This window comes from Bradysia coprophila, unplaced genomic scaffold, assembly GCF_014529535.1.
Source record: "Bradysia coprophila strain Holo2 unplaced genomic scaffold, BU_Bcop_v1 contig_476, whole genome shotgun sequence".
In the NCBI taxonomy this organism is placed as follows: domain Eukaryota; kingdom Metazoa; phylum Arthropoda; class Insecta; order Diptera; family Sciaridae; genus Bradysia; species Bradysia coprophila.
Window position 1 is genome coordinate 1,304,167 of NW_023503727.1, and position 14,028 is coordinate 1,318,194.

Sequence of the window (14,028 nt, forward strand, 5' to 3'; positions counted from 1 at the left end):
TTAAAAAAAAAAACGCTTTCATGCTAAACGCATTCATTCATACATTTTGATCTACACCACGAGCAAGAATAGACATTTGATTATATACTGTCTGTGATGCAGTGTCACCATAGAACGGTATATGGGTAACTCCAGCTAATTTGAAACTTTTCGAAATATTTTCACCAAATGACAACCGATTTCGGTAAACTTTTTTTTTCCTTGAAAGTTGTTGACCAGACGTTAAAGCCGTATATTAGGTCGGTGGCCGAAAATCTCGGGTAGATACCACCATAAAAGTGTATGCTTGTTTTTCGCAAATTTTTGAAAATTCTAGTTTATTTCATGAAATCTGAACCGATTTCACTGAACTTTTTTTTGCTGAAAGCTATTGACAAGATGCGTAGTTTGACACCAATATGAGGTCATTGGCATAACGTCTCGGGGAGATATGACCAAAAAGTGTTTTTTTGTATTCGACTTTCCAAGATATTCTCAATAAATCTCAAATGATTTCTGTAAAATTATTTCCCTGTAGATCTTAACGCCCTCACTTGGAAGGGCTGACATTTAGGGTTTAGCAAAATGTCAGGATTCGGCACATTTCAAGTGAATGCTATAATTCCACAATTGGACCAAATGACACGAAGTTAAATTTTTATAAGATTTTTGGTTCATTCTGCTTCGAAGTAAGTTGAAATCACCTCGACCGAAATGTTGCCAAAATTACATTTTTTCATATAAAAACTGGAGAGCGGTGTCATTCCCATTCGAAAGCTACAGCATATGACTTCACGAGAAAAATAACTTTGGCTCGATCAGGTTAGTTGGGCGAGTGAAGTAGGTGAAATCAGATTCCCAGGGGTGAAAAGTGTCATCCTCGAATTTTGATTCGTCGAGGTTATCTCGAAAAATTTTGTAATTTTTTTAACGCTTTTGAGCCAAAGCACATTTCCTGTGAGGCAACAACCACCAATTTCGAAAAAAAAAAAAAAATCTGACCACCGAAAAATATCACTTTCTTAGACATATCTCCCCCAAATTTTGGGTTACCAACCTCATATTGGGCTTAAACTGCGTGTGTTGACCATAGCTTTCAGGGAAAAAAAAAAGTTTACAGAAATCAGTTTACATTTGGTGAAAATATTTCGAAAAGTCACAAACGTGTAACGCAACTAACCGCCGACTTCTTCGATCACACAAGTCACACTTCGCAGGCTAAAAATTCCAATTCTTGTTGGTATGATGAGTCTCCTGAGTATTAGAAAATTTATAGACTGACTTGTTACCGCAAAACATAGCCTACACAGCTTTATGTCTCAGAAATGACGAAATTTGTAACGCAACTAACCCTGGAGTTACCCATATACTGACAATGGATGCGTGTTTTGTTCTTGTTGTGTTGCTTTTTAAGGGTGCTCGATCGACATTATTTATAAAGCCATATAATCAACTGAAGCTCGGTGTACAAATACAACCAATAATTTAGAGTGGCAGAGCAGTAACCATTCATAATCGATGATTAACGTTCACTAGTTCAGATTTGTTTTAGCATGAAAAGTAATGAGTGTACTCTGTATGATCTATGCACAATTTGATTACTATGTATTGTGTTATGGAGGCGTTCCTAGATTGACAACATTTATTGTTTCTATAGTCATACCGCGCCATATTATTACTAAGACGAAAAAGTGTCGTCTGTAAATGGCTTCAAAAATAATTTTGAAATTCGTCTTTTTTATAGCTCTGACACATCTGACATCTGTTAACGTCAGTGATGGCAAAAATAAATTATTTACTTGGAACTTGGATTAATGATGTCTTTATAGCAAGATTTTGAAACAGAAGAAGTAAAAGATCGAATTTGTTGAAAATGTTTAGATCAAGTGAAGTAGTGGATTTAAATATTACGGCGATGGTATGATAATGTCTTTGAACGTTTAAAGTTAAAGACTCTACAGTTAATTCCAATCACTAATTCAAATATTTAAATTCTTGCTCGTTTCAGATATGTTTCACTAAATGGATAAGATCAGCGAAACGGATACGAAATGGCGACTGACAAGAAGATGTATTCTGCGCAGGAAACTATTCAGGTAAGTTTTGTTCATCCATTTTTCCGATGTGAAAACGTCTAGTAAAAGTAGAAAGTCTCACAAACTGTGTCGGAATCTATATCAATTTACCTGATATATATAACACTTCACAGAACTGTCAACTTCTAGGAAAATTGTTTTATTTACAAGAAAATCCAACTTTATGAAAACTCGTTTTTCTTAAACATTCGCTTTGTATTTATCTAAACTTGTGGTAGTATTGCCCCATGTAGTTTTCTTCTTCTCATTTTTGTGTGACGCAATTAAATGACTAACTGCTAGAGGAAGCCTTCGTCTCGAGTTTTGCAAATGTTATTTTACCGACGAGGGACACGTTCTACAAGACAGTTAAACAAAGAAAAATTGATTAATATAGCCCAACGACACAGAAAAGTTAGCTTTATATTCGGCAAAGTATCTTTAATAAACATTTTTAATATAATTACGAAATTCCTACAACTATTAAAACATCCCCTAATGAGCCATAACGACCAATAAAATTTTCTGAAAGAAAACAAAAACAAATTCCAACCCAATGAAACACATCCCAATCGAATACAACTACACAACATTGTTACCAAAATTTCGCCATATATGCTGAGGTAAAAAAAAACCAACAAAAGGCAATTTGGACAGAAAAACTGTTTCGGCTCCAACAGAAAGCTGTTCAAATATAAATGAAAATGTGGTGTTTCAACCCTCAGAGCGTTATGATTCTTTTTTTTATGTCTAACACTTTAGTACATTTTGGTCTGAAGAGGTGAAGTTAGATAAACGAATTTATATGAACAGCAGAGAAGGAAGGAAAAAAAAAATGAGAAAAATATTTTCCACCTCGATTTCTGTATACAAAACGAAAAGATACTTTATGTGTGTCAGATGTTTCCACAGTGGATATTCTTCGGATATTATGTGCATGCACGAAAATCTGAATGTCTAAGTCTTTTACAAAAGATAAAATCTTTTTGGCTTTTAAAGGCGCTGGTGTTAAAAAGGAATTTGAATATTTTGTTTACGGTCGGGTTTTTTTCTGCTGCTTATATGAAATATTTGAAATTGCTTTTCTTTTCAATATTTTGTGAAAATCTCCAACAAAAGCACAAATTCAAAAGTTAAGAATGTTCAAAGCTAAAATAAATTTGCTGCACTCTGAGGAAAAGAGTTTTGTGCCACGTCGTTTTTTCGCCAGTAGAGATATGGAATCGATTTTTATTGCTGCCGAATACGCATATATATATAGACAGACGATAATCCTATGATTTATATGGTAAATAGTAGATACATTCCTTTTACATATAATTCCAGCAAATGTGATACTTTCAAATGGTTATTTTCTTCTGATTTATTGCACGCTATATACGCTATGGGGAAACGATTTTCGCAAAAATTGATTGAAGTCGTTTTTTATCGTGGCATGCGATACGTTTATACATTTTTGTGGACGAGAAAAATTGTTCGAAAAAATCACTGGCATAAATCAGAAATTATTGGACTGTTTTCTTTCACTTAAATCGTTGTGCATTAACGTCTTAGAGTGAGATTAGAGGAATTTTGCCAAGTCTTGGCTTCCAAGGAGAGTGTTTTGGCCATGCCAACTTCTGTATGTGAAAAACGTACTTTCCAAAAATGGATTACATTCAGTGTGGTTTCATCAGAAAGCTCAGATGTTAGGCTTCGGAATACAATTAAATTTCGAGCATAATATTTCAATTCGGTAATAGGAGAATTTTTCCCAACGCAGGTGAGAAAATAGTTATTTCCTCGCCTCAGCTGAAACTTTAGGAGCTTTCGTTTCGAAATAGTTATTTGTTAACCAATAAATAGGAAATTTCACCAAGAGCCAAAGTTTCGCTCAAGGTGGAAACCGTCGAAATGAAATTTCCACTTTTTTCCCCTTGGTAAACAAATAACTATTTTATTCTGAAATGTGATGTGATGTGAAATCATGCCCGCACGTTAGTTAGCGGGCGTGACGCAAGTCCACTACCAAAAATGTTTTAAAAAAATTTTTTTGGGGACGGCGGAGCATATTTACAGCAACTTTTTGACTTCTCCCCCTTAACTCCAACGACCCCCAAACTAGGATATCTGGAATCTAGGAATCCATACGAGTTCAACGAGCTATCACACGTTACAGCAGCTTCAAAATTGGCCGAGATATTGAACTTCGAAATATTGATGTTTGTATGAAAATAAGCAAAATTTCGTTTTTTCAGATAACTGAAATCGCCTACGTTAGTTAGTTAGTTACTTAGTTAGTTAGTTAGTTAGTTCCAGGATTCCGGGATCCAGGAACTCCTAAACGTTTCTATAGATTTTCCTGAAATTTTGGTTATAGGCTAATAATGGCCCAAAAATAAGAATGGAATTTTCAAAAGTTGGAAAAAGCTCATATCTTGGGAGCTGGAGCTCCTCAAAGTCTCCATATACAAATGTCATATAAAAACCAATTTGTATGTGTGTGTGTGTGTTTTGTATATTTTAGTGCATGATATGGATGGTAATGTGGTGAAAGGTGTGTGTTGTTTTTGGATGTGTTTCTTGTTGGAAATTGTGTGGATTATTAAATATTAACTTACACCAGGTCGGTTCCCAAATTTTGGGATGACAGATGATTCCTCTGGCACTTCCTAACTTCCATCGGATTTTTTGATGGATTCGGGTTATTTTCGACATAAGTGAGGTGTTCCAAGGTTGGTTCCTAAATTTTGGGATGACAGATGATTCCTCTGGCACTTCCTAACTTCCATCGGATTTTTTGATGGTTTTGGGTTATTTTCGACATAAGTGAGGTGTTCCAAGGTTGGTTCCTAAATTTTGGGATGACAGATGATTCCTCTGGCCCTTCCTAACGTACATCGGTTTTTTTGATGGATTCGGGTTATTTTCGACATAAGTGAGGTGTTCCAAGGTTGGCTCCTAAATTTTGGGATGACAGATGATTCCTCTAGCACTTCCTAACTTCCATCGGATTTTTTGATGGATTCAGGTTATTTTCGACATAAGTGAGGTGTTCCAAGGTTGGTTCCTAAATTTTGGGATGACAGATGATTCCTCTGGCACTTCCTAACTTTCATCGGATTTTTTGATGGATTCGGGTTATTTTTGACATAAGTGAGGTGTTTCACCCTCAGCGATATCAGTTATTTTGTAAGTAAGATAAAGGACTTGCGTCACATTTACCCTTCTGGGTTTTTTGGGGGATTCAAGTAACAGTTTCATCTGTTATTGACATCGGCGAAAAAATGAACGATTATCTGGCATCTGTCTTTTTATATATAACAAAATTTATGTAAATACTTATGACGTACTAGATTTTGTACAAAACATCTAACGATATGCTAAACAAAAGAAGTACACAAATCGATTAGCTTGCGGCTTCTAAATGTAGTAATATTGCTATAGCCTGACTTAAGTGCGTATTTCCTTCCTCCCAAGTAAAATAACTTATTGTACCATCTGGAATCTTTGAAAACTTTGACAATAACTCATAACGTCCGTTTTTCTTTCCCTCTCCCCGGCTCTTTGTCACATCGTTTTTCATGCCTTTGATGAAGTGATATCGTATTTATGTAACCGAACAATGTCTAATTTACGACCTAAACAACGTTTTCATGACAGAAAGCCACTAATGTGGCGGTTTTTTCATGCAGTTACATTATTCGATTCTTTATGCAAACCTCCACCCCATCGCTTAACAGTTTTGCAATATTATGTATACGAATTTCACTTGTACAAACAAAAAACCATTAAAATGTTTTGTGTCTAGCTAGTTGTTTATGAAATAAAACGTTCGGAAATGTGTGTATAGACTGTACAGCGCTGGCTGGTTTGTATGTTATCAGACAACGGAATTTAAATGCAATTTTATTTACGATGCAATTACTTAACCGCTTCAATTTTTAATAAAAATTTATTGCAGACATTTAATCTTTTAATTTTTCTCGAATAACAGCGAGAAATAATTGCTAAAAATTTTCTGCATAGGAAAGGGAATTAAAATTTTTTATAGTTAATGAAAGATGAATGGATTCTTATAACACCAGAAGTGTTAGTATATTCAATCAGTCGGTCGTTAGCTTTTTGTGTATAAATATCTAAACAAGTGGAAAGAAACAAACGGAACAAAGAAAACAATTCATCCTGCACTCTGCACTTAAACTCAATTAGAGCTGATGACAGTAAACACTTAGCGACCAAAATACACGAAAATTCTTTAACTGATCATTTGCTTCTCCTGTTTGTAATATTCCAATGATTTATAAAATTCTTCCCTCAAAAGGCCCCTGTTCAAAACCTATGCCAAATTGTAACAGTATCCGATACGTAAAACATTTGTTCAGAGTTTTAAGCTCCAAAAGTGAACGGACGTGTTTATACGTCGCTCTCTGAAAGTGTTTCTTTTGTGCTTCTTTGTGTAAATAGATTTGTGATTTCGTCTAATTTTGTGCTGCTTTTTGATGATTTCGATGTTTTTTGGCTAATTATGTGTGGTCAAATAGTGAAATAATTTAAAATTTATTGACAAAATCAAAATCGTTTGCTCGTGAACGTGAACCACTTTTTTTCTTTGATCAATATGTACGGCTTGTACAATTCTATTGTTCTCTTTTGCTAACGGACATGTGCTTATGAACAGCGATGATTTTGTTTGGATTTACAATGAAATTTCTGGTACAATTGTTGTACAATCGTTCGCAAGAACTCTTCGCCGTATGGCTCTATGTCGGGACTCTTAATGAACCTGATTCTAATGATCCACGGATCTCTTGCCTGATGGCTCATGATATTATTGAATGTGTAAACTATCTAATTGTTATTTACAGCTGTAGCGGTACTTGGACTTCTTTTGAGCAAAACTAAGTTAAAATTCATATTGAACAGTGAATTTGTTTTGTAAGGAAAATTTCCATTGGAAATGCAGAATGATATTTTTATCGGTACAAACGGTACAGGCTTCTGTATACGCTTTGTACCAAAGCCAGTACAATGGGCCCAAACGGAGGCCCCCGTGCGTGCTCTACGCTAATAGAGCGGCTTACTTTAATAAAAAAAAAAGCTCCAGAAGTGCACCAACGAGATCTTAGTCTAATAATATTTGTCTGTATCTAGGCTATCACACATTGTAAATGATCGAAATTGGTGTCTAGACAATTTGAAACTGTGTCAGCCATATAAAAAAGGAGAAGTTTCAATTACATTCTTCAATAGGAGAATGATGATTAGAAACTAATAAGAAATGTAATAGAGTTTTCCTCTATTTTAGTACATTCTGTCATAAAATTACTACTGTCACTGCGCTTATTTTCATGTGAACCAACTTCATATGGTGACATTTGTTCTGTAATGACCAATGTGAAGTTGGTTCACATGAAAATAAGCCGGAGAGAATGAAGTACTATGAAAAAAAAATTTGGCGCCTCTACAGGCCAACCCACTTGTCCCATTGGCACAAATGCCTTCCTTTGAATACCGATCTACGATGTGTAACAGCCGACACAGAGTAGATTTTTAACAAAAGAAGTAATAGATTTTTTGATTGTCATTGATACGCTTGCCACTTGTAAAATGTTAATTACGCTCAGTTGACTTTATGCAAGTTCTACATAGGGGAGTCACCGAAAAATAAAACCGAAGCGATTACCATTACCATTACCCGTAACAATTTCTTTTTATTTTTTCATTTCCTGTCCATGTTTTAGTTTATCAACGTTTTCGAACTGCCAACATACATAAAACCACTTGTTCCATTCATACACAATTCCATTGGCAAAGACCCAAAAACGGTTTTGCTGCTGTGATTAGAAAGGGACATTTTATGGAAAAGTTAATCCTACGAATTGAATTAACACAACCGGACGATTACATTTTTAATTTCCCGTTTCATTGTATTTGAAAACATAGAAAAATAGCATTGCCGTTTGTGCCATGCTATTATCATTTTCCTTCACATAAAACAATTCAACAGGAAGAATATTTAACTTTTCAATATTTAACGTTTTGAAACACTAAACCCTTGAAAGCGTATGAAAATTAGATTAAATTGTTGAGTACAGTTTTAAAGTCCTTTGCTTTGCATGTTATTAAGAAAACCTCCGTCTTCATGGCTCATTATTGCATTCGACGAAGTTTTTTTGGACAAAGTTAGCTGGCATGGAAAATGGTTTAATAAGATTAAATCTGTTACAAAAGGAACGGCATCAATTTCGGAGCATTTGTTACGATTGAATTGTGTCGTATTTGAAGAGGTTATTCAAATTGCTTAAATTTGCAGTCTAACAATGTTGGGTGATTGACAATGATAGCTGGGTTTCAAATTACCATAACGCTTTCCAGCCGCGACAGCCAGTGAAAATGTGTAAATAGTGTCTCGGGAAACTACAGAGGTAATTCATTCAGAGTTGTGTGGGTGGCTTATGAAAGTATGAAAACACTTGCATAAATTCGCATTACGTCTGAAACAAAAAACCCAAAGATTTAGCTGTCTGGTGGCTTACCACATATCCTCCAGGAGTCTGTAAGGTTAGCGATGAATTGATATTTCATTTCGATTATGATTCGCTAGACTTTTTGGTGTGTAAATTGGTATAGTCTTCGTTCGAGTGCTTGTCAATTCAGTGGTGATTCTATAAGCAGTGCTGCGTTTCTGGACGTCTAATTTAGCCAATTGTAGGAAAAAGTATGAAAACGTATCTAACGAAGTAAATTAAAATTGTTGGATCAAAAGAAGTAATAGATTTGATAATAGTTGAAACAGTTCATTGAACATACCAAACCCAAAGTTGAACCGCGCCAAAATGTTATCAAATCAATGAAAAAAAACCGACGGTAATAAAAATGAATTCGATAGATACGACACACTCAATGTTACATTTTGTATATCCGTAACAGACATCACCAAATGAAAAACCCATTTCATTGCAAAGAGTACAAAGTAAACAACGAAAATCAGAAAAGACATAAAAAAGAGGAAAATTCCATTATGTTCAATCATTAAGGAAAAATAGATACACAAACTCAAAGGACACAACTGGGTAAAGTAAAATTCGAATTAATAAATCACGAAAGAACCCCTCTCGAAAATTTTCCGTATATAAAACATGGCTCGTAAATTACGGATATAAGAACAGTCTGCCGTGTATATATACGAAAACGAAAATGTTATCGAAACGCAGGTGATGTTAAAAGTCTTTCAGTTTCTTTGAATTTCGAACCAACTTTTGATTGTTTTTATCGTGTGTCAGCAAAAATAAAATAAATTTTTGTTGGAAATCCGAAATCTACTTTTCTTGTGAATTATTCGTTTTGTTTAATTAGAAAAAAGGGAAAAATATTTACAATTTAGAATATCCTCCAAAAAAAAGCCAACGAAAGACTTTTATCAAGAAAGCATCACTTTACGCCGTATACCCTTGCAATAACAACCCAATTAATCTGCATGTAATCAGATCGGAAATCCACCAACTACCGTTCTTCATTATGCGAAACATTTAAACGCTTAATGGGGATATTTTATGTTTTACATATGTAGAACATTTAATGTTGAATGTGCTGTACAAGCGATTAACTTTTCCTATTTTAGAATCGGGATTTCATGCCTGTTTTGTTTATTGGAGTTTGTATCTATTCGGTATGGCATCGGCGTATACATATACGCTTGTAAAGAGCAATATATCCGTAAATATCCCGTATGTAATCCCTTGCAAAGCGGTTGTTATTTGGTTTCCTCCACTTAACTTTAGAAATTACAGCTCAGTCCATTAGTTCAATAAATTTGCGATGCATGCGTTCAATTATATACAATATTGTAATGGGTGATGAATTTACTGGCAAAAGCATAATTGCTACGATGTGAACAGATAATTAATCTTTCAGAAACGGCTATTCATCGCAGGGCCAGGGCTTACTGTTCAGAATTTTAATTTAATAGTGTACAAGAGTCATAATTCCTCTAGGTAGTCTACCTCTATGGTGTACATAGACAGTGTCAGCCGGAAAATCAAGTTTTTCAACACAACTCAACACAATCTAGAAAAAGTTCGTAGAAGAAACTTTATGAAAATTTTCCGTTCCGAGTCGAGCAAGACAATTTTCATTTTCATATAATTCGCTAAAAATACACAGCTGATTGACATTTATGTATGACGTTTATAGAGTCAGCTGTTCATATTTAGCGAATTACATGTAAATGAAAATTGTCTCTCTACAATAGGTTGACACGTTTTTACTAACAAAAAGATATGAGACGACTAATGCCACCATCATGGTACAATCATTAAATCTGCTACTTCTATTGTTCAAACTATTTTCTTCAGTATGATGCAAGATCTTTTACTTCAGTGGTTTTCTTGAACTCTTTGCCATATGCCTCAACGCTTTATTTTGTGATCGTTTTGACAGTAACAGATGATCTGTCCATGACGTTTGATTGATTACTTGCTTGATTCATTGCTTGCTGCTGAAGAAGTTATGTTAATCTGGGTATCATCATGTCCGGAGCGATAGCGGAGGACTTGACGCAGTCTAACTTCCAAAAAAAGAACGAAGAAAATTTTTTGAGACGCGGCAACTATATATAGCCGAACATTTCAGTTTCTACCCTTTAGTTTATATCACCACAAAACATATTCTATCATATTCTCGCTTCAAATACGAGCAAAACGAGCTATCACTCGACTATGTAGGTTTAAAATTGCCGGAGATACATCGTTTTGAAATTGGTCACTCTTCATACAAAATACACCAAATTAACGTTTCCCAAACAATCAAAATCTTTCAACTTACTCTGTATGTTTCTATCTATCTATCTGTCTATCGACGCGACGGTCGATCTCAGAAACTAGTCAGCCAATCTCCATGAAATTTTGCAGGAACCTCAGGGTGGGCATAAAAATGAAAATGTGATACGCCATTACCCCAGGAAAAACCAGAATTTTGTTTTATTGGCCTCGAAGTGGTTTCTGAGTGTGGTTTTCGAGGGTCGGGAACGCGTTTTCGGCTGTAGCTTAGCTGTATTGAAACCTACATAGGCGTGCGACCCATAAAATGAAAGGTATTCGTAACACGATTCGAACAAAAAAATAATTAAAAAAATCGGGGCAGATTCGTTTGAGCTAGAGTGATTAGAGTGACCAAATTTTGAGCTACTCGAGCGTAGGATGAAAGGACTAACATTTTTTTGGGTTATGAAAGATATAGAGTTACTTTCTTCGGCAAAGTCTCAGAGTTTTACGAGTAGAACAGAGGGGCATATGTGAAAAATGTCGAAAAATGGAAATAGGTGGGTCAATTGGGGTTTTGGAGATATTCTTGAATGGTGGCAGATAGAGAATTACTTTCTTCGTCAAATTTTTGAATTTCGTCAAATTTTCGATTTTTGTCAAATTTTCAAATTTCGTCAAATTTTCGATTTTTGTCAAATTTTCAAATTTCGTCAAATTTTCGAATTTCGTCAAATTTTCGAATTTCGTCAAATTTTCAAATTTTGCCAAATTTTCGAATTTCTGTTATAAACTGTTAAACTGTTATAAAAAGCAGTGTTCTAAAACTTCTAAAACGACTGATATCCCAACAAAAATCTCTTCGAGAAAAGTGTGACGCAGTCTTTGAAGTACAATTTCTAAAATGAATGATATCGCTAGAGTTGACGCTTTCAGCTTCGTTACGCAAAATTTTAGTTCAAACAAGCTGGCTTAGTTTTTCTCATCATCTGCCAAATAATTTTTACCAAAAAAAAATTTGACTGGAAACAACCAAAATTTTACCAAAAAAATCTGCGTCGCATGTGGCAGATAAATTTTCTTGCTGGTCTGTTCCTGAACATTTGCCACTTTGCGACGCAGATTTTTTTGGTAAAATTTTGGTTGTTTTCAGTCAAATTTTTTTTTGGTAAAAATTATTTGGCAGATGATGAGAAAAACTAAGCCAGCTTGTTTGAACTAAAATTTTGCGTAACGAAGCTGAAAGCGTCAACTTTAGCGATATCATTCATTTTAGAAATTGTACTTCAAAGACTGCGTCACACTGTTCTCGAAGAGATTTTTGTTGGGATTGTCCTTTCCTTGGCTTGAAATAAGTTACGGATTAGCAATAGTCGTAATTATACTTCTTTGAAGCTGAAACTTTAGCGAATTAAAATAACATGACAGGGCCTATTTTCAGCATTTTTTTTCTCGAGAAAAACTTTACTGTTAGTTCGATAATTTTTGTGAATTTCATGGACTTGCAGGAAATTTGAGACTTTTGTAGAATTGATTTAACATAAATAGGCCCTGTCACGGTGTGAGTTATTTGTTATACTCGACAACGACGGCAAAAATGAGCTACAGGCTCTAATGTATGCTACAAACGATTTAAAAGATTTTGTATAAAGCCAACGCGCTGGGATCTTTTGTAAAGTTTGTAGATGTTCAGAACGGTTTAATAACTAAGAACAAAGTGCCAGTAAACAAATATCGAGTCGAGCTACAGTTTTGTATTTTTTGTGCTGCTAACATACCAACATTTATTCTCTCAAACACATCCCCGTTAATACAACTCTTTGTACAAAACTTCCACAATTAATTTGAAAATTTTGGCAATTTACGGAGAATGCGTTAATAACCAACGACAATTTAACTTTCTCATAATTTTGTGTATGAGACACATCTGTTATGGGACATTAAAAGCGTTCTACACACATAACCCTTCTCATAGCGAAAACCGCCACAACCTCATTGTCCTTGCAAAAACTTAATGAACCAGCAAATTTTGTTGCGTAAAACTCATTAACTATATAAACTTGAGAAACATGAAATTCTTACGAGCGTAAAAAGTCAACGAAAAAGAAATCACCAAACTTTACTTACGCTCTGTAAAAAGACTGCCATATTCAATTCTCTTGTGCATCATAAACGAGAGTACCAGCTTTTCTAAAAGTAATTTAAAAGGCATCATCATCTTCCTTCAAAATTCATTCGAAATGTTTAGATAAAGTAATTTCCTCTTAGCATTGCTGTTATTTATAAAGCGTACGCTTACGCTCAATGTTAGGTAGACAACAGTTACATGTACAAACTAATGGGAGCAATATAACCAACCGAACCATTATACGAAAAGTTCCGTTGCATGAAAGCGTTTAGTATAAAATTCGTCTTCACACCAAAAATAACGGCATATCTCTCTACCACCCCTTGTTTTTCGAAAACACATTCCAAACATTAAATAATTTCATCCTTTTCACGCCCTCAGCATATACCTACTCTTACCGTATTAGAAATGAAAAATATTTTTACAAAATCGTGTCAAGATGCATGCATAGCAATTTTTGGCAAATATACCACGTGCTTCGCATGCGCTATACTATTAAAATGTAAAATCCATATCACCCAAACAGCGATTGCAAGGGGATGGAAGCCAATTCTGTAGTAATAACATTTAGAAGTTTTTGTCTTCGTGAGCGTTGTTTCTTTTGGATTTCGAGTAGGTTAGTGGGGTATCTGATTAAGTAATTATTTTCTAAGTCTTTTTTAACGGAGTTTTTTCTTTGTTTCTTAAGTATAGATTACCTCGCGCCACTCACAATAGCAGGGCGATAGTTCAGGGGAAAGAATTTTTGTTCATACGTCTAGCCTACATTTAGGCGAAATTGCACCTCAACAAATCAAATTTAATTAAACTTTCCCCTAATAATAACCGTTTAGAAACAACAGACTTGGTCTATTCCAAGGTTATTTCAGCTGTCAAAGAGACATAACCAAAATAATGTTGTTGACGAAACGTCCACGAAAGTGCGGAGCTTGTTGTTCTCGTTTGTTTTCTACTCGCCAAAAATAGTTGTTACTGACGATCAGTGTCGTCCTAAGACTGTAAGCGCCTTAGAGCACACTGAACAAAGGATCACAAAGTTTAAAATAAATTGAAATAATTAGACTTTCTTATACAGCCCGAGAGTTTCACACAGAATCTATTACTT

The 14,028-nt window shown here is 34.8% G+C and overlaps 1 protein-coding gene across 1 annotated transcript in view; it reads left to right on the top strand.

Annotated features, from left to right (window-relative positions):
* Positions 1–2,009: 2,009 nt before the first annotated feature.
* The window catches only part of LOC119082548 (protein sickie), a 239,638-nt gene continuing 227,619 nt past the window's right edge, over positions 2,010–14,028 (top strand). Inside the window, exon 1 of the mRNA XM_037192062.1 lies at positions 2,010–2,075. Within this exon, the coding sequence (XP_037047957.1) occupies positions 2,031–2,075 (45 nt within the window). The 5' untranslated portion in view covers positions 2,010–2,030. The remainder of the gene's footprint in view (positions 2,076–14,028) is intronic.